Genomic DNA, 22,038 nt, shown 5'->3' with positions numbered 1-22,038 from the left:
AAGCTTGAATGTTAGGTTTTACAAATTACAAAATTAAGGGCTTACACCTGCGTCTAGAAGATCTACATTCTCACCTACCAGTGGCAAAATGCAAAATAAAGCTGCTCCAGGATCCCGCCAACAGCAATTGTTTGGAATGACACTACCCTCTGGCGGTCAAAAAATACAGATATATGCACACCAGAAAGGTAAAACGTTTGGAGCTGGCCGTACAGATAACTATGGCTTGTTTGATCCCCTATTCACATCATTGGCAGCAACTATACTTTAAAAAAATATGCAGTCAATTCCCATTCACACTTCAGTAACGCACCTCGAGCCCGTGCTGTTAAATGACACGTCCACCTTATTAGTCTGTGTTTTAAAATGACGCCTTCATGACTGCTCGTAAGCGCAAGGAACTGTCTGAGGCTCTGAAACAGACTGGCGATAATTTTTATGTTCTCTGGCAACCTGCAAGAATAGGAACAACACACACTGCTGTGCTCAGCTATGTAAGTAAAGGAAGTAACACAATACTATATTCCCAAATTACTCCCAAATGAAACGTAAAGCTATTACCAGCAATTTTCTGCTTTACCTTTCTGGAAAATAAGCTCTTCAGAACTGACATTCACTCGCAAGAGAGCTCCTAGACCAACAGACCCCATTGTCTAGATGTCACTTTAATACAAGTGCTTAATAAAAACTACAATACCACTGTAGGAAAGAAAAATAGATAATTTTTCCAAGTTAGTGCTGCGCACATCTCTAATTGTGTACATCATCACCAATTAATTCAAAACAGAGTGCATAAAGCTGTGGTGAGAGGAAAAGAAAAAAGAGGAGCCTATGTATACATATTAAAAGCCAGCTTTCTTATGCTGACCCTTACTTCTAGCAGGACATTCCTTAATTCCATCCAAAAGCTTAAACACATAAAGGATGTAACTGGTTTTTCTTTTCTTCCATATTACAGTTACAGAACATCGCTTCTGAAAAAAGCAATTGCTTCAATTCAGGGTCTTCATGAAGGTGCTCTGGGACTTACGTAATGACTTAACACAGTTGTCTTCTGCCTTGCCTCACATTTCTTGACATCTAATCTTGTACAAACAATAAAAGCCAAATATTAACCACACTGCCATTTTCTCCTTTCCTCTCTCTACATTGTCACCGTTCAGTTACTGGGTTTTTCCCACTCTTGTTAAAAACATCCCTATTTCTCATAGCCAAATGATCCTCATGGAAGCTGAGCTTTCCAAATAGCCCCAAACTTCTCAAGACCAGATGTCTCGATGATCCTACATTGCTGCAAATGAGGAAGAGCTTTTCATAACACTCCCTCCTAGAGAAACGATTCTGTGTTTTGCAACTTTGATCTTTATGGTAGGCTGACCTTCACCTAAAGTAAAGGTTTGCTTTTATTGCTTGGAAGCAATATTGTTGTGTATTGCCTCTTTGCAGACCTCGGTCAGGAAAAAGTCGGTCCTGCTGGGTCCGATCAACTGTCAGCTTTGATGCCACCTTGTGGCAAAAATACTGGAACTTAGAAATACATTTGTCCCTCCTTGCAGGTGGATTTAATTGCGGCACAGAGGTAACCGCTGCCAGCGGCGCTTCAGTTTTACTGTTCATAAAACCAGGATTTTGGCACTCCTAAAAATGCAGCACCAGTCAGTGACAGAGAGGATGGAAAGCAGGAGAAAGCACTGCAAAATGCATTTATTCTTTCTACAGGGGGAAAACTAAAGTGGTACGGTCAAAGGACACATGGCACAATGATTTCTGTGCTCAGAGCCTGTAACAGGTCCGCAGGATTCCCAGAATCACAGAATCACAGGTTGGAAGGGACCTCAGGGACCATCTAGTCTAACCTTTGATTCCTATGCACAAAGTTCACCCAACACGCAACATTTAAAAAAGCACAACAGTATTTATTGCTCTATTATAGCCTGGCATAAGCAGTTACTAGTGTATTGTTTTCCCTTTATGAAAATCTTACCAACCGGACTACGCCCCAGACACTGCTGAGCAGGAGGGTGACCATTAGCAGGGTCATCATGGAGAAGGGAGGTAGGTGCGGCACCTTCAGGGCATCCCTTGTGGTTCATAAAGCGTGCTCTGTGTCTTCGCCCCTCTCTCCGCTTTGAGCCGCGCTTTTTTACACCCTCAGCGGATTCAGTGGAAAAGTAGTGACTAGACATTGCCGCACGCACGGCCAGTGTGTGCAACAAGGCCTGCCAGGTGCGTGCTCTGCCGGCGAACAGCAGCCCGCAGATTGCAACAACATATTGTTCAATAACAATCCTCCCAGCTCCCTTCTTCAAGGTTGTGTTCTCGCAGCTCTGTTCAGCTTGTGATTTTTCCATCGTGGCCCTACACAGACCATCATCTAAAATCCCTCACACAGAGCCCACGCATTTTATTTCTCTCTATCCCCCTGCAAAACACTCACGGTGAGGTACCTTTTCCAGAGGGTCTTTTCCAGAGGCATAACTGCAAAATAGCACTTGAGGTAGAGACTGAGGAAAAACTCAGCCCAAGCCTAATAGGACTGGAGACATTTACACCAATACTTCACACTGGACTTACTCTTCTCAGTTATGAGGCAAAAAATTATCCTAAAGGAGGCCATGCCTATTTTTCAGGGCCATCCCAAGGCCATTTGGGGCCTGCTACAAAAGCCAATGTTACCACCTTCTGCAGCATGAGGACAACACCTATTTTTAGCATTACTTCTACCGGCAAAGCCAAAAAATCACCACCTGCCTCCTCCTGGCACCCTGTCAAATGCCTTTCTCCCAGCTAAGTGAGTGGGAGGAAAAGATTGCATTAACCCCCACACCTGCCCTTGCGCAGCGAGGTCCCCACGAAGAAGGGAAACCTCTCTAAAACCCTTCAGCCAGGCTGAGGCCAGCAGCAGCTGCTGATACCACCTTGGTCTTGCCTCCCTGCCTGCCAGCCGGAGGGCAGGGACCGCTCCTCACTTCGCTTCACCTCAGTACCAAGGGCCCGCGCGCGGGAAAGGGCAGGGCACGCACACCTCGCTACCCCCCCCACCCGGGGAGCCTGGTGCCGCGCGCGCATGCGCAGTCCCGCCGCTCTCTCCTGCGCTGCTGGCGGCTGGGGCCGCGCTGGGTCCCTCAGCGCCGGGCTGAGGAGGAGGAGGAGGAGGAGGAGGAGGAGGAGGCGGCAGCTCGCTTTGGCTTGCCTCGCCTCACCCCGCCGCGGTGGACGGAGCTTATTCTTTAACCGCTTTCGTCTGCCTGCCTGCTGAGAGGCCGCGCTACCCGCCCGACCGAGAAACTGGCTCGTCTCCTGTTCCCCCGTGGGCGGGAGCGGCTCCCCCCTTCCCCGGCGGGCTGAGGGGAGCTCCCTCCGCCCCGGCGCCGAGGGGCTGAAGGAAGGCATTGCTCCCTTCTCCCTCCCCAAAGTGTCTCTTCCTCACCGCAGCGAGAGTCCTTCGTTCTCCTGAACCCTTCCCTGGCGGGGAGAGGAAGGGAAGGGATCCCGCTGCCCTTTCAGCCCTGTCAGGCTGGGCTCCCCTGCCCTTTGCTCCCCGTCAGGCGGAGGCTGAGTCAGACATCTCGCAGGCTGCTGGCAGCTGGGGAAAGAAGCTGGCTCCTACCTCGAAAGGGTGGTCGTTTTCCCTCTCTTTCCCGCTTTCTTTCTCCCCATAGGTGGTGGGGCTGGACCGGGGCGAACTCTTCCTTCGAGTCCTTCGGCCTGTGAAACCCCTGCTATGGCTGTCGGTGGGGTCGGGACCTCGCTCCTGATGATGGCCGGCATCATGGTAGCGGTGGGGCTGTGCAGGAGATTGACCCGCCGCCGGCTGCGCTACCGCCGGCGCCTTTGCACTTTTCTTTTGGAGATGTTTAGCACCTTCCAGATTTGCGCCTGCACTAACGAGCTGTCCCTGCTCAGCAGTGTGGAGCTGAAGCAGCATATCGCCCTGACTTTCACCTACGGTTTCACCGTCCTGCACGGCCTGACCCTGACTGGTTGCACATGCAATCCCTGTGGCACCTTGCAGCCAATGTGGGAAGGTGGGATATCGGTCAAGATGGGTGGACTCAAGATCGCTGCTCAGTTCGTGGCCGCAGCACTTGCTAGAGCGTTTATGCACTTTATCTGGAGCCTGGAAATGGCAGAGCCACATTTTGGAGCACTCTCAAAGGGCTGCAGCAACCCTATGCAGACTACAGAGATGCAGGCGTTTTGCATAGAGCTGCTCTTTTCTGTTGTTTTCCAGCTGACCGTCCTGCGAGTGGAAAGTGTTAATCCCAAATACAAAGTCCATTTGACTGCTCTTCTCAGCACCATGCTCGTTTATGCAGGTCAGTGTTTTTTTTTTCTCTCCGTTCCTGCAATAAAGCTGTAACAGAAGGTGTTCTTTTTTTCATTTTCTTAGAAGTGTTAATACTATTTTCTTAGACTCCAAAACAAATGCATGGTACTACATATGCAGAGTTCATTTGGAGTTTATGTAAAGTTTGCCTGGTTAGATTCCAGGCAGGTATAGGGTTAAGAATGAAATGAATTAAGAATTTAAAATTGTGTCAAATCTACAAGTAAATAACATTCAGGGTTTCACTTAACACTGTTAAAGTATCTCAGTGAAGGATCGTTTCATAATTCGACTATATGTAGCGTGAGAGATTTCCTACTCTGTGCTCTGATTTCTAAGTGGCATAGTGTCTGCATCAGAAAAATGCTGATTGTACAATGGTGGGGTACAGACCGCTAATATGGAAATTTGGTGTTTCAGTAATGCATAATTCATATCAGTGCAGTTTGTTTAACTGCATTAAATCCTTAAATCAGAAGCAGGAATGGTGATTTGTAGAATGCATGCAGAAATTATCAAATAATACCTCATGAAACCAAATGCAAAAAAGAAAAAATACCCAGGTGCCTGTTGTGTCACGGCATTTACAAGAGGCTTCTGTCTATAATGCTCTATGTGTCCACGTCCTTGTCCCTGCCTGACTGTCACCTCATGCTTCCCAGAGCTGGGACACTGTCACCTGCACAGCCTCTCTGGATCAGCGGGGAGGAAGAGTTGAGGGAAGTCAGTCTGAACTTCTTTCTGCTGATGGTTGATGCTCCCTGTTGTCCCCAGTGAAGTGCCAGACTTGTGTCACTCGTCACTTGAGGACTGCCCTGTAGGGAGTGGGTTGTACTAGGAAGGAGATTCTGTAGTGTGGGGTGCAGGGAGGTGAGAGAGGTGGTTATGGAGCTCCTTGCTTGTGCTACAGCCCCCACCACAGAGGAAGTCACCTAGGAAATTATCAAATCCATTTATGAGAGAGGGAGATCACTCTTTTATCTGCAAATATCTGGAATGTGATTGGCAACTTGTCCAAAAGGTTTAACTGTATTATGCTGTCTAACAGAATACCATATACTAGTATAAAGTAGAGTTGAATTTTCAGATACATTAATGAAAAAACCTTTGCTCATTATGTTTAGCTGAAATTAGCTAATATCTGAAAGATTAAAAGCAGCCCATGGGGAATTTTGAGAATTAACTTGGCAATTTGAACTACTTTCTAAAATTAATTTTTGAAGGCAGAGGCAAGGTGTCAATGCATTTTAGCACATTAAATGTATTTCTGAATTTCTCAGTAAGTGTAGCCAAAGATTATCCTACCTCTTCTACAAGCATAGAAAGCTGGATTCCCGATTCTTAACATTCCTTTCCTGCTTAGCAAATAGTTGTATAAAATAACATGTGTCACATTGCTTTTCTCTTTGCTGGTTCATACAAAGAATTCATGCCCAGTGTCATTGGCCAAGCTGGCCTCATATCCTTTCCTAGTGGGAGAAGGCTGTGTACGAAATCCCCTTCCTTGTCATAAACTTGGACTTGTTACAACTATCCAGTGCAATCGATCTTCACATACTTCTAGGAAACATCAGACCTACTGTGCCCAGGCCTCTTTTGCATGCACAGTTTGTGCTGTAACATGTGCTGCCTGGACATATTTCTTTCCATTTCTTTCCATTTCTCATTTTTACATTCCAGAGAGGAGATTCGGAACCTAGTTTTATCTCTTCCTTATTGGAAAACCTAATGCTTTCTTGTTCACTCTGCTCCAAGCTTCCTAAGGTTTGCACTCTTTGCTGTACACTCAGGTTCAAAAGGAGAGGTGAAAAGTACCATCCTCCCTCTGCAGATGTCATGAGCCTGGTGCTTACTGTCCAAGATGTGGATTGAAGCCTCCTGAAGTGGAGGAGGGCATAAACCCCAAGATTCCTATCATGGAGCTATTACACAACAAGTGTGGGAGCAGGCTGCTGCTATAAATTTCTTTGGTGAAGTCACAGGCTTGCACTGTAACAGATCCCTCTTTCAGTGGAAGGTTAGGTAGATACACGTAGGATACCTTCCTGGTTCCCAGACCTTTCTTGCTGCCTCTTTCCCTCTGCCCACATCTACACACACACGCGTGTTCACCAGGATATCCTCCATTCTCCTGCCCCCTCTGTTTTCGTGGCTGCTGCTGAGGAGCCCCTTCTCACAGCCTGTCAGCACGGCTTCCTGACAACATGCCAAGTAGCTGCAGCCAAAGTGAAGGGCCTGGCAGGTGGCCATGACCTGCGTCTGGTGCATATATATGACCCACAGTATATCCTGCGGGTCTCGTAGCGTAGGCCTAGCCATGTCTGTTCTCGGTGTGTCGTACATGCAGTAGGAAGGGTGACCTCCGAATCAGGCATTACAGATAGCGGCCGCCAGCAGGCCAAGTTCGTGTCTGTAGGCGTGAAGATAGGCAGATGCTTAACTTAACTGGGCTGGATCATTCTCAGGAAACCTTCTGGGCCTCTTTGTTAACAATTTATAAGGAACTTGAGTGCTTCTCTAAGAGCTTTCCCAGACGTCTGGTAGTAAGAGTGTTCCCGGTCTTCTGGAGGCTTGCTGATGTGACGCCCATCTACAAGAAGGGCCAGAAGGGGGATCCGGGGAACTACGGGCCTGTCAGTTTGACGTCTGTACCAGGGAAGGTTATAGAGTGGTTCATCTTGAGTAAGCTCCCTGAGCAAGTACAGGACAACCAGGGGATCGGGCCCAGCCAGCATGGCTTCATGAAAGGCAGGTCCTGCCTGACCACCGTGATCTCCTTGTATGACAGGGTGACCTGCTTAGTGGATGAGGGAAAGGCTGTGGATATTGTCTACCTGGACTTCAGTAAAGCCTTTGACACTGTCTCCCACAGTATCCTCCTAAAGAAGGTGGCTGCTCATGGCTTGGATGGGTGTACCCTTTGCTGGGTAAAAAGCTACCTGGATGGTCAAGCCCAGAGGGTTGTGGTGAATGGAGCTAAACCCAGCTGGCAGCCGGTCATGAGCAGTGTCCCCAGGGCTCAGTGTTGGGGCCAGTCTTGTTTAATATCTTTATCAATGATCTGGATGAGGGGATCGAGTGCACCCTCAGTCAGTTTGCACATGACACCAAGTTGGGCAGGAGTGTCGATCTGCTGGAGGGCAGGAAGGCTCTGCAGAGGGACCTGGACAGGCTGGATCCATGGGCCGAGGCCAGTTGTGTGAGGTTTAACAAGGCCAAGTGCCGGGTCCTGCCCTTGGGTCACACCAACCCCAGGCAACGCCCCAGGCCTGGGGCAGAGGGGCTGGGAAGTGCCCGGCAGAGAAGGCCCTGGGGGTGCTGGCTGACAGCCGGCTGGGCATGAGCCAGCAGTGCCCAGGTGGCCAAGGAGGCCACCAGCCCCCGGGCTTGTGTCAGCACTGGTGTGGCCGGCAGGAGCCGGGCAGGGATGGGGCCCCTGTGCTTGGCCCTGGGGACGCCCCACCTCGAATGCTGGGCTCAGGTTTGGGCCCCTCGGGACAAGAAGGGCCTGGAGGGGCTGGAGCGTGTCCAGAGAAGGGCAGCGGGGCTGGGGCAGGGTCTGGAGCACAAGTGTGCTGGGGGGCGGCTGAGGGAGCTGGGGGGGTTTAGCCTGGAGAAGGGGAGGCTGAGGGGAGCCCTTCTCGCTCTCTGCAGCTGCCTGAGAGGGGCTGGAGTGAGGGGGGGGCTGGTCTCTGCTCCCAAGTCACCAGTGACAGGGCGAGAGGGAACGGCCTCAGGCTGCGTCAGGGGAGGTTTAGGTTGGATGTGAGGGAAAATGCCTTCCCTGCCAGAGGGGTCAGGCCCTGGCACAGGCTGCCCAGAGAGGTGGGGGAGTCACCGTCCCTGGGGATGTTCAAAAAACATGTAGATGTGGCACTTGGGGACATGGTTTAGGAGGCCTGGGGGTGTTGGTTTGGGGGTTGGACTTGATGATCTTAGAGGTCTTTTTCAACCTTAATTATTCGATGATTCTAAGAGGAATGGATCTTTCTTGCTCACCCAGCACCAAAGGGCTAGACAACCAGTGCCAATTAACAAAGCAATGTTAATTTAGGCAAACAGGAGCATTCTTCCTTTTTCCTACAAAAACAGCAAATAGTTTAGAATATTGTATGAATAATGATTTTTTCAAACTTTAATTTGATGGTGTTCTAGCTAGGAGCTTGGAAAGGTGCATTAAATTTACAAAATAAAATTCATGCTAATGATTTATTTTTACACCCTGGTTTTAAAACTGAATCGTGTCTTCAGGATCCAGGTATATTACAGTCCTGTATGAACTAGAAATGTTAGAAAATCTTTATCATACATAGTACATCATATTTCATTCCATGAATTATGTTCTACTATATGTTTGATAGCTGTATCCTATAAGAGGAATGATCGCAGTCTAAAAAAGAACTGCAAGAAGAAATGTCTCTTACTCGATATCAAATCTGGTTTACGTAAAATTTTGAAGGATGGCCGTATCCCCATGGCTTACTCCCATCTAAGTGCACTGATGCACATATGCGGCTCAAAAACATTAAATAGTATTTATATGGTTGACTAAATTAAGTTAAAATAAATGTTGACAAGTCACTGTTGTGTGTAGCCCATTAAAAGTGCTTTGGTATGTCATGCAACTTACTGCAACAAATAACATCAGATTGTACAGCAAGTATTTTCAAAATCACAAGCTGTGCCTTTAGTTTTTCTTCTACATTTTCATAGTTAAAAGTATTTGGATTTTTTTCACATATCAACTGAACACAGACCAGATTTTTGTAATAGTGCATACTGTACACAAAAGCTCCAATATTTCATTCACTGCTGCTTCTACTGAATAGAAGGAAAAAGAGACTATTATGTCTTTTCACATTAAGGGAATGACTCGGAAACGAAAGAGCAGACCGTACACACGTTGGTAAAGAATATCTTTGTATATTTCTTTTGGGAAAATATTTAATTAGGGGAAGAAAAAATACACTTTTTGAGGGCTTTTTCATTTACAGGCAATATTACAGTGATGACATTGGTTAGATATTTCTGAGCCTCACATATCAAGGTAAAAATGACATATGTATTTTTAATTCCAAGTTACTTCCTGCTTTTGGCTTTGCCTTTAGTCATTTCAAAAGTTAAAATTACTTTCTCACACATTGTGTGGAGCACACATTACTTCACCTTTTGAAGTTTTTATGTGTACAACTGCAAAGGTGTTACACTTTTGCCATAAAATTGTTTATCTTTTCTGGTACGCAGACTGAGATGTTTAATAAATATTTTAACATAAGTTTATAGTAGTGGCCCTGGCCTGTGGTTGTTATTCCAGTAGTTTTTAGTAATGAATATTGAAAAAATAGAGGGATAAAACTCTGTCTAATGTTTAACATTCAGAAACAGCAACTGCATCCTGAGAGCAAAAGTCTACTCTTAAATATGTGTTTGTGGATATGAAAGCAGAAGCAGTGAATTCATAAATGGATTAAAGCAAAGTAAATTATTGTAGATGGCCTTCCTGGCAACGGTGGAAGCTGTTAATGTGTCAAGGTGCGGAAGAACAGACTGCACCGTAACTCTGAGTTGCACTTGAGAGCAAGTGTGGAGCCAGAGTAAACTGAGTAGGTCAGCAAAGATTAAAACCTTCCTGAACTGTAATCACAGTTAAAGAGGTAATGAGTATATAGAAAGAGAAATACAAGAAAACGACAAAGACCCTCCTAAAACTTTTGGTAAATCATTGCATGCTCATAACCAATGAGGATTACAGCAGCATGGTCTTTATACAAAGAAGTTTGAAGCTCACGCTAACCTATTTGGGAAAATCAAGAATAAGCTTTAAGAAACTAGACAGACACAATTATATTTTATGGGAATAGATTAATAGATAAAATAAATATGGGGTAGTTAGCAACTAATAGTACAGAAATACAGATAATTTTGTTATGAGTAATGCTTTTTCTGCAGGATTGCAATGAGAGAAACAACATATGTCAGAATTAAAACCAGTTACGTCCAGCTTCATCTGCAGTGTAATTAAAGTCTGGTCTCTATGATGTAGTATGTTCAGATCAAGTTATTGAGAGAATGTTTAGGTGAGTCAGAGGCAAGCAAAGATGCTTGGCTTCTTTAAGCTTCCTTTTCAAGAGAGCGGAGTGGCATTCGCTTTTATTTTCTTCAAACACCATATGGAATGATTGTGAAAGCCTTTCCCCAAATTTTTACCATATGATAATCTTAGCATTCTGTACATTGATATGATATTATTAGTGTGCAGTAAGAAAGCGGAGAGGTCAGCTTAGCAAGAACAGCGCTTGACAGTTTTTTCCTTTATCTTGCATATGTGTTACATGCGACATGGGATGTAATGAAAGCTCAGTATTTGTTTCCTAATATTTGTGTAATTTCTCTCTCTTCGAAAAGCATGTTGCAGGCTCTTCATGGCACAGCTTGTAGTTTTATCAATAGAAACATTCAACATTAGCCAAACCCACATCTTCAAAGAGTATTTGCTGGAAAGAGATAAAGGAGGTTATAGCCTACACTTCAGTTATTTTAAAGCATTTTAGAAAAGCTAAAGGGTTAAACATATCATTGGGTAAACAACTTCAGAAGAGTTTATCTGTTCAAATGTTTTCTGCTAATTCATTTTATTGCAGGGTGTACATTCCTTGTAGTATTTGTATCTGCATTTCAATATCAATTTAAAATAAATATTAAGAAAGATGGTTTGATTTCGTGTTGTTTACATTTTGTTGCAGGTGGCAATCTCACAGGAGCATTATTTAACCCAGCATTGGCTTTTTCATTACATGCAAATTGTTTCTATGACAAATTCTTGAGTTACTCACTAGTATATTGGATAGCACCATCCTTAGGTAAGTTCTTAATACTTTATGTATTTGGGAGAGAGTTATTTAGTATGTGGTTCAGAAATCAGGAAAAAGGTATTCTTTATTTGATAGCCTGCTTCTTTTCTGCTTTAAATGAAATCTGGAAAGTAGTCAATTATAACTTATGCGTAAAAGTAATTTGGAATCATGGTTTCATTTTGCAGATGTAGGCTGTGTATTTTAAACTCCTTTAATGCTCTACATAAAGCAGCTGTAACACTCTGTTTTGTGAATCAAGCATCTAATACTGAGTTTTATACACCAGTTCTATTCAAAAATTAACATATATTGTTTTGATCAGTTTATTTTAAGAAACACCCATGTCAGGTGTGGGGGGTTGACCCTGACTGGATCCCAGGGTCCCACCAAAGCCATTCTGTTGCTCCCCCTCCTCAGCTAGAACAGGGAGAGAAAATACAATGAAAAGCTCATGGGTTTATTACCAGTGGAATCAGAGTAGGGTAATAAGAAATAAACCCAAATCTTAAAAACACCTTTCCCCCACCCCTCGCTTTTTCCCAGGCTCAACTTCACTCCCAATTTCTCCACCTTCTCCCCCTGAGCAGTCAGTTCATCACACATTGTCTCTGCTGCTCCTTCTTCCTCAGGGGAAGGACTCCTCCCACCCTTCCCCTGCTCCAGCGTGGGGTCCCTCCCACAGAAGACAGCCCTCCACGAACTTCCCCAACGCAGGTCCTTCCCACAGGCTGCAGTTCTTCATGAACTGCTCCAGCGTGGGTCCCCCACAGGGTCACAAGTCCTGCCAGCAAACCTGCTCCAGCGTGGGCTCCTGTCTCCATGGGCCATAGGTCCTGCCAGGAGCCTGCTCTGGTGTGGGCTTCCTACAGGGTCACAGCCTCCTCAGGCATCCACCTGCTCTGGCATGGGCTCCTCCATAGGCTGCAGGTGGATATCTGACAGCCTTCCTCACCATGGTCTTCACCACAGGCTGCAGGGGAATCTCTGCTCTGGTGCCTGGAGCACCTCCTTCCTTTCCTTCTTCATTGACCTTGGTGTCTGCAGGGTTGTTCCTCTCATATAAGGTCACCCCCTTCTCCAGCTGCAGTTGGGCAGTTTCTCCCCACCCCCTTCTTAAATTTGTTATCCCAGGGGTGCTACCACCATTGCCGATGGGTTCAGCCTTGGCCAGCAGCAGGTCCATCTTGCAGCCAGCTGGTGTTGGCTCTACTGGACATGGGGGAAGGTTCTCGCTACTTCTCACAGAAGCCACCCCTGTACCCCCCCCCCCCCCCCAGCTACCAAAACCTTGCCACACAAACCCAATATATTATGTTATATAATTAGTTAGGTTAGGGTTAACTAGTTTGTTATAAACCAACAGCTGTTAACTCGGGAACGTGAGCTTTTTGAAGCTGCCTGTTGTTTGGGACTTTATGCCTTGGTATTAAAATCCACCCTGTTTGAGGTATGCTGCATGTTCTGGCACTGGCCAAAGGCCCACTGGTAGATTCTAGCAGAATATCAGAAAGGAGAAGAGGCTACCTGAAAGTAAATATTAGCCTGATTTAAGTTCAAAAAGAGAAACATACTGGTTAGCATACAGTTTGTGTCTTGCTTTGTGACAGTATGCAAGAACATAGGTATGATTAATTTAAAAAGAAAAAAAACCCACAGGTATTAGGACAAGTGCTTAATACATGCTTTCTCAATTATGACTATTATAATATCAAATCTTTTTTATCTCCATAAGTGTCTAAACTTTGAAATTCCTATTCTATGTTCCCCTCCTCTCGCCCCCCCCCCCCCCCCATTAGTGTTGGAAAGAATCTGTTCTTAGTTTAAGAATAAAGAATATTAGTAACTGGAAGTTTTCTAACTTAAACTATGCTTTTAATTGGGAAGCTAGTGACACAACTTCTAGTTGTGTGCAGGTTAAAATGCTCCATATATTACTTCATGCTGCTGGTTGTTTACAGTTAGTCCCTACAAATCTTGAGCTCTCTGCTTAGAGGGTATATAAAGCAGCAGTCTGCTAATCCCGAGTTCTCCCATGACTCTTAATCCTATTAGAAGGTACAACAGCGCTGAAGGTACAACAGTATGTGAAACAAACACAGGAAACATCTCAAAGGGCTCCAGCTGTAACAAATAACTTCTTTTTCTTGTTTGAGTTCATGTCTGTGCATGTTCTACTTGCATTGACTCTCAGTCAGTGAGAAATGGAGACAGACTTTTTAGTCTAACTAAAATTCACTGTAGTATGATTTTGTTAAATCCGATATCCAAACAGGAGGACTGAACAATAGAGGAAGCTTGATAAAAGCCCATGCACCGTTCCAGTTAGTAGCTAATGAAATGTCTCAGGCAAAGCTCATGAGCATCACCTGCATCCTAACAGAACACATGCTATCTCTCAGAATTCGGGTTTAGCGTTCCAGTATATGAACCAATTTCAACCCGATAACTGTTTTGAGATTTTCCAGGTTATAAGTACTTGAGATTTAACGTTTTAGCAAGTGACCTAGGGAGAGAGGAGGAATTCTGAAACACCATGTTCTACTTATTTAGCAAGATGCATCCTGCAGAACTACTCAGCAGAAGGAAAGCCTTCAGGTGATTTCGACTTGAGTAAGAAAATCAGCAGACGTTAACTCCAATGGAACCGAGGCTTGAGGAATTTAGAATGTGGTTAGGGACTTACGTTTCATTTCTGTGGAAATCCATAAACAGGGGTTTATCGTCAGTTAAGATATAGAAAATGCATACAGAATGTATTGAATGCTGTCCCTTAATTTATGAGGGAAAGGAACTCCAGACGAAGCAGTTGTAAAGATGAGAATGCTGAGGACACATCACTTTTTGTGCAGTGTCACTACTGTAGCCAACCATTTTGTTACAGATCTCAGGTCTGTGGATCACCTGAAGGGCCGAGTAGTCTATTGGAAATTCAAATATCTCGTTACAAAACAAGGGTGCTTCACGGATAAACTAAGAGTTGTAAACAAATGTAAGGGGTCTGAGGTGGAAGTATAGAGGTGATACAAAACTGAATTGATGAATACAGGAGTGCAGATCTACAAATCTAACAAGAAATTAATTTTCTTGACACCTTTTGAAAATAAGAATTGGATCTTTTTTTCTTCCAAAATTGGACCAAATGGTGAGGCATCTAAGAAAATGACCTGTTATGATGATGATAAAAATCTTGTGAAAAGAACCTCTAAGCAGAATTATAAAAGTAGATGATGAGGGAAGGGATATTTTAGATTTAATCATAAAAATTACTTTGAGAATCCATGTGTCAGCAGAAATACTGCTTCACTGTTTCACACTTCCTAGAAACTGGCAGAGTCATAGCGATATGCTAATTTGATGTCTCACTTTTCCCAGCATCAGCATCTTAGATGGTTAAATTACTTTGTACTTATTTGGGGGAATTCTTTTTTGTCATCTGCTGTAATAACTACCATATGCAGAACCATACACAGGCGTACTGTGGAACTTCAAATCGCCTGTGCAAAGTGCAATATGATCTCATTTATGGGCATAGCAAATACCCATGGGGACAAGGACATTTGGTATATAACAGATATCCTGATCTAGCTGTAAGCAAGTTCTTAACCATCAACTTTAAAACAATTTTCTTAGAAGGGATGCTTAGAACAAGAGGAAGATGGATTATCACCTTCACAAGAGGAGGAGGAAGTAGAAGTTTTCTTTTAGGATAAACAAATCTGCTGCTGGTTTATGATCTTCCGTTAATATAATCTTGGAACTGTAGTTAAGAACTCATTTTTCAAAATGGCTTCACTGACGTTTTGGTGAAGGTGATTTTCCAGTAGCATTAAAACAGCTAATTCCTGTAGTAAATATAGATGTCAGCAGGTGTTTATGACTTAGCATAGGCAGGCCTACATTCTGCACTGTGAACACAGAAGCAGTAAGTACCAGTGGAACAAAGGTAGTTTCTGTTTTGCTGCCAAAGGAATTCATGTTAATTGTCCAGCCACGATTATACTGTTACTAATGATGGGGACCTAGCTAACCCTTCTTTTTCAGTACCAGGGAGATGGCAGCTATGAATGGAAGAGGTCGTGACAAGCTACTGGATGTGAGGGCAGTAAAAGGGGATGTTCTTTCCTGGCCAGGTGCCAGCTTAGCATCCTGCTAGGTTTCTAACACTATAAAACCAGAATCAATGCCCATTTCTATAGATCAGTATTACCAGAAAGACTAATACTGTTCCTTAGTAGAAAATGTTCTTTCACCATCAGGACAGAAAATAAGTGCCACAAAAGTTGCTTAGCAGTAGACGTAAATGAAGGAGATAAGCTAGGGAGAAGACTACAGGTGAAACTTTCACCTGTCTGCTGAGAGGAGAGGGTGTTCGGGGGGTTCCATCAGGTTCAGTACACTTAAGCATGGAGCCTAGCAAAGGAATCAGAATTGGAAGTGTATGTGCGGTGAAGTGATCAGCATCGCAGGGACTTGGTAGCAAAACAGGGTTTCAACAAACAACTAGCAGAAGCCTCCTACTCCCAGATCCTGGGCCTGCTAGGGGTTTTCAGCTATGCAGACATCATCTGGCAGAGCAAAACTCTTATGCAGTGAGTGAATGCAATCCAGGGAGTTCCTAGAAAACGGTCACTAATCAAGTCTAATTCTAATTCAAATACTAAAGGGCCAGTGAGTGGTAATCCTGTAGTTGACCTGCTCACTAACAGGGAAGGATGGGTGGTGAGTGTGGCCACTTGGGTTGTAGTTCTCGCCAGAGGTCGGTGTCCAGAGGAAAACTGGGAAGGTAAATAGCAGAGCTGTTTGGCCTTTGGACTTCAGGAGAACAAAGCTCTGCTTATTTAGGGAATTGCTAGGTCAGTAGGGATTCCCTCAGAAGCTGCCACAAATCGCAGAAGTGTCCCATGGAAAGGTGATTTTTCAAAAAAAGCTTAGTGAGAGCTCAGTAACATGTTCTTAGTCTGCAGGAACAATCTGTCATGTAGTTAGACTGGGAATTTTGACGCAAAGCCTTTCCCTGCTGACTAGACAAGAAGGTTCCCTGTGAACAGAGGAGAGCATGCAATGAGTAGAAACAGGGACAGGCAGCAAAGGAGGAGTATAAAAGCTTTGCACACATACTTAGGAACAAAATCAGGACTGTCAAAGCTCAGCTGGGACTAAGGCTAGGGACTTAGAGGTTACAAATACACTAATCACAAAAAAAGTCCAGAGAAAATGCAGGTGCATGGGTGGATTGGGAGACAACCTGGTGATGGGTGACGTGGAAAAGGCTGGGGTACTCTTTCTCTTCTGCCCACCCCAGTGTTCCCAAGCAGAGTTTGCTCCCAGACCTCTGAGTAGAACAGCAAGGTTTTGGAAAGAAGGCAGTAAATAGTGAGGGAGCAACAAGGCAGGAGCGACAGGGAAGCTGGATGAACACAGATCCATTGGCTCTACTGATATTCACGTGAAAATACAGGCAGAGTTGGCCGATATCATTGTTGTCCATCATTTACGGGAGGTTACAGCAGTTGGAGGAGCTTCCTGACATTTGGAAACGTGCTAATACTATGCCGGCTTTTAAGGACGATGAGGAGGAGAAAGAGAAGCCAGGGAACTTCAGAGATAACCTATGCAAACTGGATCCTCACAAATCCATGGGCCCCAATGGGACGCACCCACGAGTGCTGAGGGAGCTGGTGGATGTTCTTGCTGAGTCACTCTCCATCTTCTTTGAAAGGTCATGGAGGACAGGAGAGGTGCCCGAGGACTGGAGGACAGCAAATGTCACTCCAGTCTTCAAAAAGGGCAAGAAGGACGACCTGGGAAACTCTAGGCCAGTCAGCCTCACCTCCATCCCTGGGAAGGGGATGGAGCAGTTCATCCTGGAGGTCATCTCCAGGCATGTAGAGGACAAGAAGGTAATCAGAAACAGTCAACATGGATTCACCAAGGGGAGATCATGTTTGACCAACCTGATGGCCTTCTACGATGGCGTGACTGGCTGGGTTGATGAAGGGAGAGCAGTGGATGTTGTCTATCTTGACTTCAGTGAGGCATTCGACACTGTCTCCCATAGCATCCTCACAGGCAAGCTGAGGAAGTGTGTGGATGGGATGAGAGGACAGTGAGGTGGACAGAGAACTGGCTCAACAACAGAACTCAGAGGGTCGTGATCAACGGGGCAGAGCCTGGCTGGAGGCCTGTCACTGGTGGTGTTCCCCAGGGGTCTGTGCTGAGTCCAGTCCTGTTCAACATATTCATCAGTGACCTGGATGATGGGACAGGGCGTAACCTCAGCAAGTTCGCTGATGATCCCAAGCTGGGAGGAGCGGCTGATACACCAGCAGGCTGTGCTGACATCCAGCCAGACCTGGCCAGGCTGGAGAGCTGGGCCCAGGGGAACCTCAGGGAATTCAACAAGAGCCAGTGCAGGGTCCTGCCCCTGGGGAGGAACAACCCCCCGCACCAGCACAGGCTGGGGGGGACCTGCTGGAGAGCGGCTCTGCTGAGAAGGCCCTGGGGGTGCTGGGGGGCAGCGAGGTGACCCTGAGCCAGCACCGGGCCCTCGGGGCCAAGGGGGCCAGTGGTGCCCTGGGGGGCATGGAAAGGCGTGTGGCCAGCAGGGCGAGGGAGGTTACCCTCCCCCTCTATTCTGCCCTGTGAGACCACTTGGGGAGTGCTGTGTCCAGTTCTGGGCCCTGCAGTTTAAGAAGGATGTGGAACTGCTTGAGCAAGTCCAGTGGAGAGCTGCCAAGGTGATCAGGTGACTGGACCATCTCCCTTGTGAGGAAAGGCTGAGAGACCTGGGCTTGTTCAGCCTGGAGAAGAGAAGGCTGAGGGGGGTCTCATCAATACCTATAAATATCTGAAGGGTGGGTGTCAGGATGATGGGACTAGGCTCTTTTCAATAGTGGAGTAGGGGTCACGCAAAAAGACTGTTAGATGGAATAAAAATTGGCCAAACCACTGACTTCAAAATGTACGTATCAGTGGGTTGACATCTGGTTGATTGATGACTGGTAACATGCAGTTTCCTAGTGTCAGTATTGGAGTTGATATTCCTCAGTATGTCCGCCAGTGTCCTGAATGTGGGTTTGTTACGATGGTTTGTTCCCTCTGCAAGTAAGACAAACCACACGATTTAGAAAATTGGGGCCAGCAGACTACAGGATGTTATTGTCTCTACTCAATGCTTGTGAGGTGGCCTAGAGACCCCCAGTTCAAGAGAAGTGTGGAGAAGAGAGAGGGTCCAGTGGAGGACTACCAGATGGTGAAGGGTCCTGGACTACCTGATCTGTGAGGAGAGGGTGAAGATGAGGGAACTGGACTTGTTTAAGCTGACACAAATTAGGCGGAAGGGTGACTTAAGAGCAGTCAATGGTTATTTGAAGAGTACTTAGAAGGATGATGGAGATTAACTGTTCTGGGTGCTAGCAGACAATGCAAAGCTGCAAGTTGTGGTGTGGAGGTCCAGATGAGACTGCAGGAAAGGTTTCAGGAGAAAGGTCCAGCAACCAACAAGAAGTGCTACCGTCTCCATCTGTGGAGGTTTTTCAGGATGCTGGCCTATCCAGCATGGGCAGTAGTCCTGCACTCAGTGCGAGATTGGACTAGAGACCCCTTCTGCTAAGTGTTTTTGTGATCTAGGAAGCTTCAAAAAATACAAGCAATGGCTGAGAAATGCTCTCAACCAGAATCCGTTTCTGAAACAGAATATACTGGGTTTTTTTCCCAGGAGGAAAAAGAAATGGTCTTAAAATACTGTATTCAGGTGCCCTTGTCATGAAGAATCTACAATCCCTAGGTTTACCATTTTTCAGCTTCAGAATAAACCCTTAACTAGAACGGTCTTCAAAAAAACCAACTCCCCCAACATTCTTTTATACCCATTTGCATCACCTAAACCTGACATGGTTATCAAAGCAGGCACAAGTAGCAAATGCAGCCTTACCCTATCGGCCGGGGAATGGAGGTTTAGTTGCTGGTTGAGCCATTTCGACATCCAGCTAGAAGGAGCACGTGTTGGATTCGCCTGGTCAAACTGCCCTGCCTTGGGCTCAGCTTACACAGAGAATTCAAACAAGCTTATTAACTCGTAAGGCTCACTTGCACAGTCTGTTGAAGCTTTCTTTGTGAAGAAGATTGTGTTTGCAAAAAGCACCGACGGGCCTCCAGCCCTTTCACCAGAAGATTCCGTTTTTCTGCAAGCCCTGCTGTACTGCATGTTAGACACTCAAATCCGTGAACATGTTTATTTTCACTACCAATACCGTGTCCTTCTCACGTACATGTGAATAAAGGTCCTTTCTGTAATTTCTCGTTCCAGGTACAATACTTGTGGCTTTTATATGGGATGAAATCCTTCCTCGGATATCCTGAGATGTCAGATTCTGAAATCTAGCAGCACTATACTAAAAAATACTTTCAACGTGTGCAGACATGGAGCTTTCAGAAAACTGCTGACAAGGACTTCCACACCACCTTTCAGTTGTATTTTCGGATTTCACGTTTGAAATATCTGACTTACAACTTTGTATCCGAATACTTATTTTGTAATAGCGTACTGGGATTTTGGGAATATCCGCCCACACCTTCAGTTAAGCCATACGAACGCGAAGGACTGTTGAAACATTGAAACATTGTCACTTTAGCCATAAGTGCCGTTTGCTGACCGTTAGTACAACAGCATGCAAAACTAATTTTCGAGAAATACCCAATCCTTTCAAGGTTTGATTTTATTGGATTTCTTCCCATAGAAGGCACCTGCAAAAAAGGAGCTGAAGATTGCATTCTTATAGTGACCTCATCATATTCCTAACTTGCAATACGCGTACCTCCAAGAGGAAGGAAGGCCGCACCACTCCCTAGAAGAGTCTCCACAGCTCTGTTCTAGAGGTACCCCACACCAAAAGTCAAAGTCAGTAGGACCAGCCCTGTTTTAATAATACCCCAGCGCAGGTAAGTAACCCCTCGCTTCCTTTCCAGAAGGCTCTGCCCCATCCGGTCTCGCTATAGTCTGCGGAGTGTCGTGGTTGGCCAGAGTGGTAACGAAGTACCATAAAATTCTGTAGACGCACACATAAAAGTGCATTTTAGGCAAAAAAACCCACCCAACCTGCTTTACCTGAGATTACTGCTGCCTCTTCACATAGTAAAATAGACACAGTATATAGGAATGAATCATGTGGAACTTGATTTGTACTTGATTTTATGTAACTCTTATCGGATATTTTTCTTTAAATAAATGAATTTGCAATATAAGAGAATAAACAAAAGAGCTAAAACCACAGGAAAGCTACAAACCCAAACTGGCACAAACGCCCTTTATAGCATTAGCTGAGGTGAAGAGCACCAATAGGTACCTTCCTCTGAAGCGCTGTTTGTAGAATGAGGTTTCTTCTCCTGGATGCCTCAATTTTTATATATACCGAAATACATTGATAAATTTAAGACCAAATTCAAGTTTTCACTTTATAGTTGTTAGGTTTGAAAGGAGAGCTGATTGACAAGTTCTACAAAGATCTCGGCAGTAGGCCCCTCGACTCACTACCCGAGTCACCCTGCAGGCCATATTCCAAGAGGAGGGAATCAGACAGGGTTTTTTTCCACAGTAAAATCATGAACCGAGCCTTAGACAGCTACTGGTGTCAGCTATCTTTTTTGCAAGACTTCGGGAAGTAAACATTTTCATGTAATTTCTTACTTGTTGTAATAAAATCCTTTCTTGTTTTAATTTTCCAAGGTACCTTTAAGATTGCAAAATGAAATCAACTGTTCGAACATGCTTTTCATAGAAAAGAGTCTTATCCATGACCCTGTATTCAGTCTTTAAAATAAAATAAAAAAACAGAGGCTGCCAATAGTCTGAAGAGAGCTCGAACTTTGGTCAGCAGCTCTTTGATAATAGTGTGGTAGGAAACTACTAAACTACTACTGAGCAGGAAACTACTAAAGGAACCTTCTCTTTGGCAAAACTGTTGCCGGCGCGGCCTACGCACCGCCACGCTGTGAGGCTCTAAGAGGCGATCCTTCAGCTGGTTTTACATTTATCCACTTACTTATTTATAACTCGGCTGTGGAGGGCTGCTCAGAGCAGAAACCCATCCATGAGACCTCTGAAAACCACATACTTTTATACCATGTACTGCTTCTAAAACACATGCTTTGGGAGGCTTCTGCCGGTCACGTTCTTGCTTTACTGCTTTTTATCCCTTTTACCTGGTTTTAAAGTGAGCCATACCCTATAGATTTTTTTTTCCTCTCCCTGGGGCTTTGCCTTTACTGATGTACTGAAGCCCAGTTTTTAGTCTCATGTCTTACGGAAATAAGCCTCACGTAATGAACTGATTTGCACATCTCCTTGAGGCCCACGGGGTAAAGGTCTCAAAAATAAACCTCAGAGAGCATAAAAACAGGCAGCCAGGGAAAAGAGGAAGCAGAGCTACAGCCCTGCAGGCAGCCAAGGTTTGTTAGATTAGAGGCCCTAAGTCCACATTATTTTCTACGGCCTGCAAAAGCAAAGTCCATAAAGGAAAGAGGTCAGATCTCACTTCTCCATGTCTACATTGTATATTTTGGCATAACAGATAGTAGTTGAAAACAAAAATGGTACAAATCTGTGCCCAGTTCTGGGCCCCCCAGTTCAAGAAGGGCAGGGAACTGCTGGAGCAAGGCCAGAGCAGAGCTGCCAAGGGGATCAGGGGCTGGAGCATCTCCCTTGGGAGGAAAGGCTGAGAGACCTGGGCTTGTTCAGCCTGGAGAAGAGAAGGCTGAGGGGGGTCTCATCAATACCTATAAATACCTGAAGGGTGGGTGTCAGGGGGATGGGGCCGGGCTCTTTTCAGTGGTGCCCAACGCCAGGCCAAGGGGCCG

The 22,038-nt window shown here is 45.3% G+C and overlaps 1 protein-coding gene across 2 annotated transcripts; it reads left to right on the top strand.

Moving 5' to 3' along the window:
• Nucleotides 1-3,073: 3,073 nt before the first annotated feature.
• Nucleotides 3,074-20,899, top strand: AQP11 (aquaporin 11). Of its 2 annotated transcripts, XR_010371243.1 has the most exons (4): nt 3,074-4,319; nt 11,074-11,190; nt 19,493-20,061; nt 20,152-20,899. XR_010371243.1 is itself a non-coding variant. In XM_064441499.1 (3 exons), exons 1-3 carry the CDS (start codon nt 3,725-3,727, stop codon nt 19,543-19,545), a joined length of 765 nt encoding a protein of 254 aa, XP_064297569.1. In that variant the 5' UTR covers nt 3,074-3,724; the 3' UTR covers nt 19,546-20,899. The 2 variants fall into 2 exon arrangements, 1 of the variants encoding a protein (XP_064297569.1); XM_064441499.1 differs by having other exon boundaries at nt 19,493-20,899.
• Nucleotides 20,900-22,038: the final 1,139 nt, after the last annotated feature.

This window comes from Phalacrocorax carbo, chromosome 1 (genome assembly GCF_963921805.1).
Source record: "Phalacrocorax carbo chromosome 1, bPhaCar2.1, whole genome shotgun sequence".
Taxonomy (NCBI): domain Eukaryota; kingdom Metazoa; phylum Chordata; class Aves; order Suliformes; family Phalacrocoracidae; genus Phalacrocorax; species Phalacrocorax carbo.
This window is presented reverse-complemented; position numbering and strand designations above follow the sequence as displayed.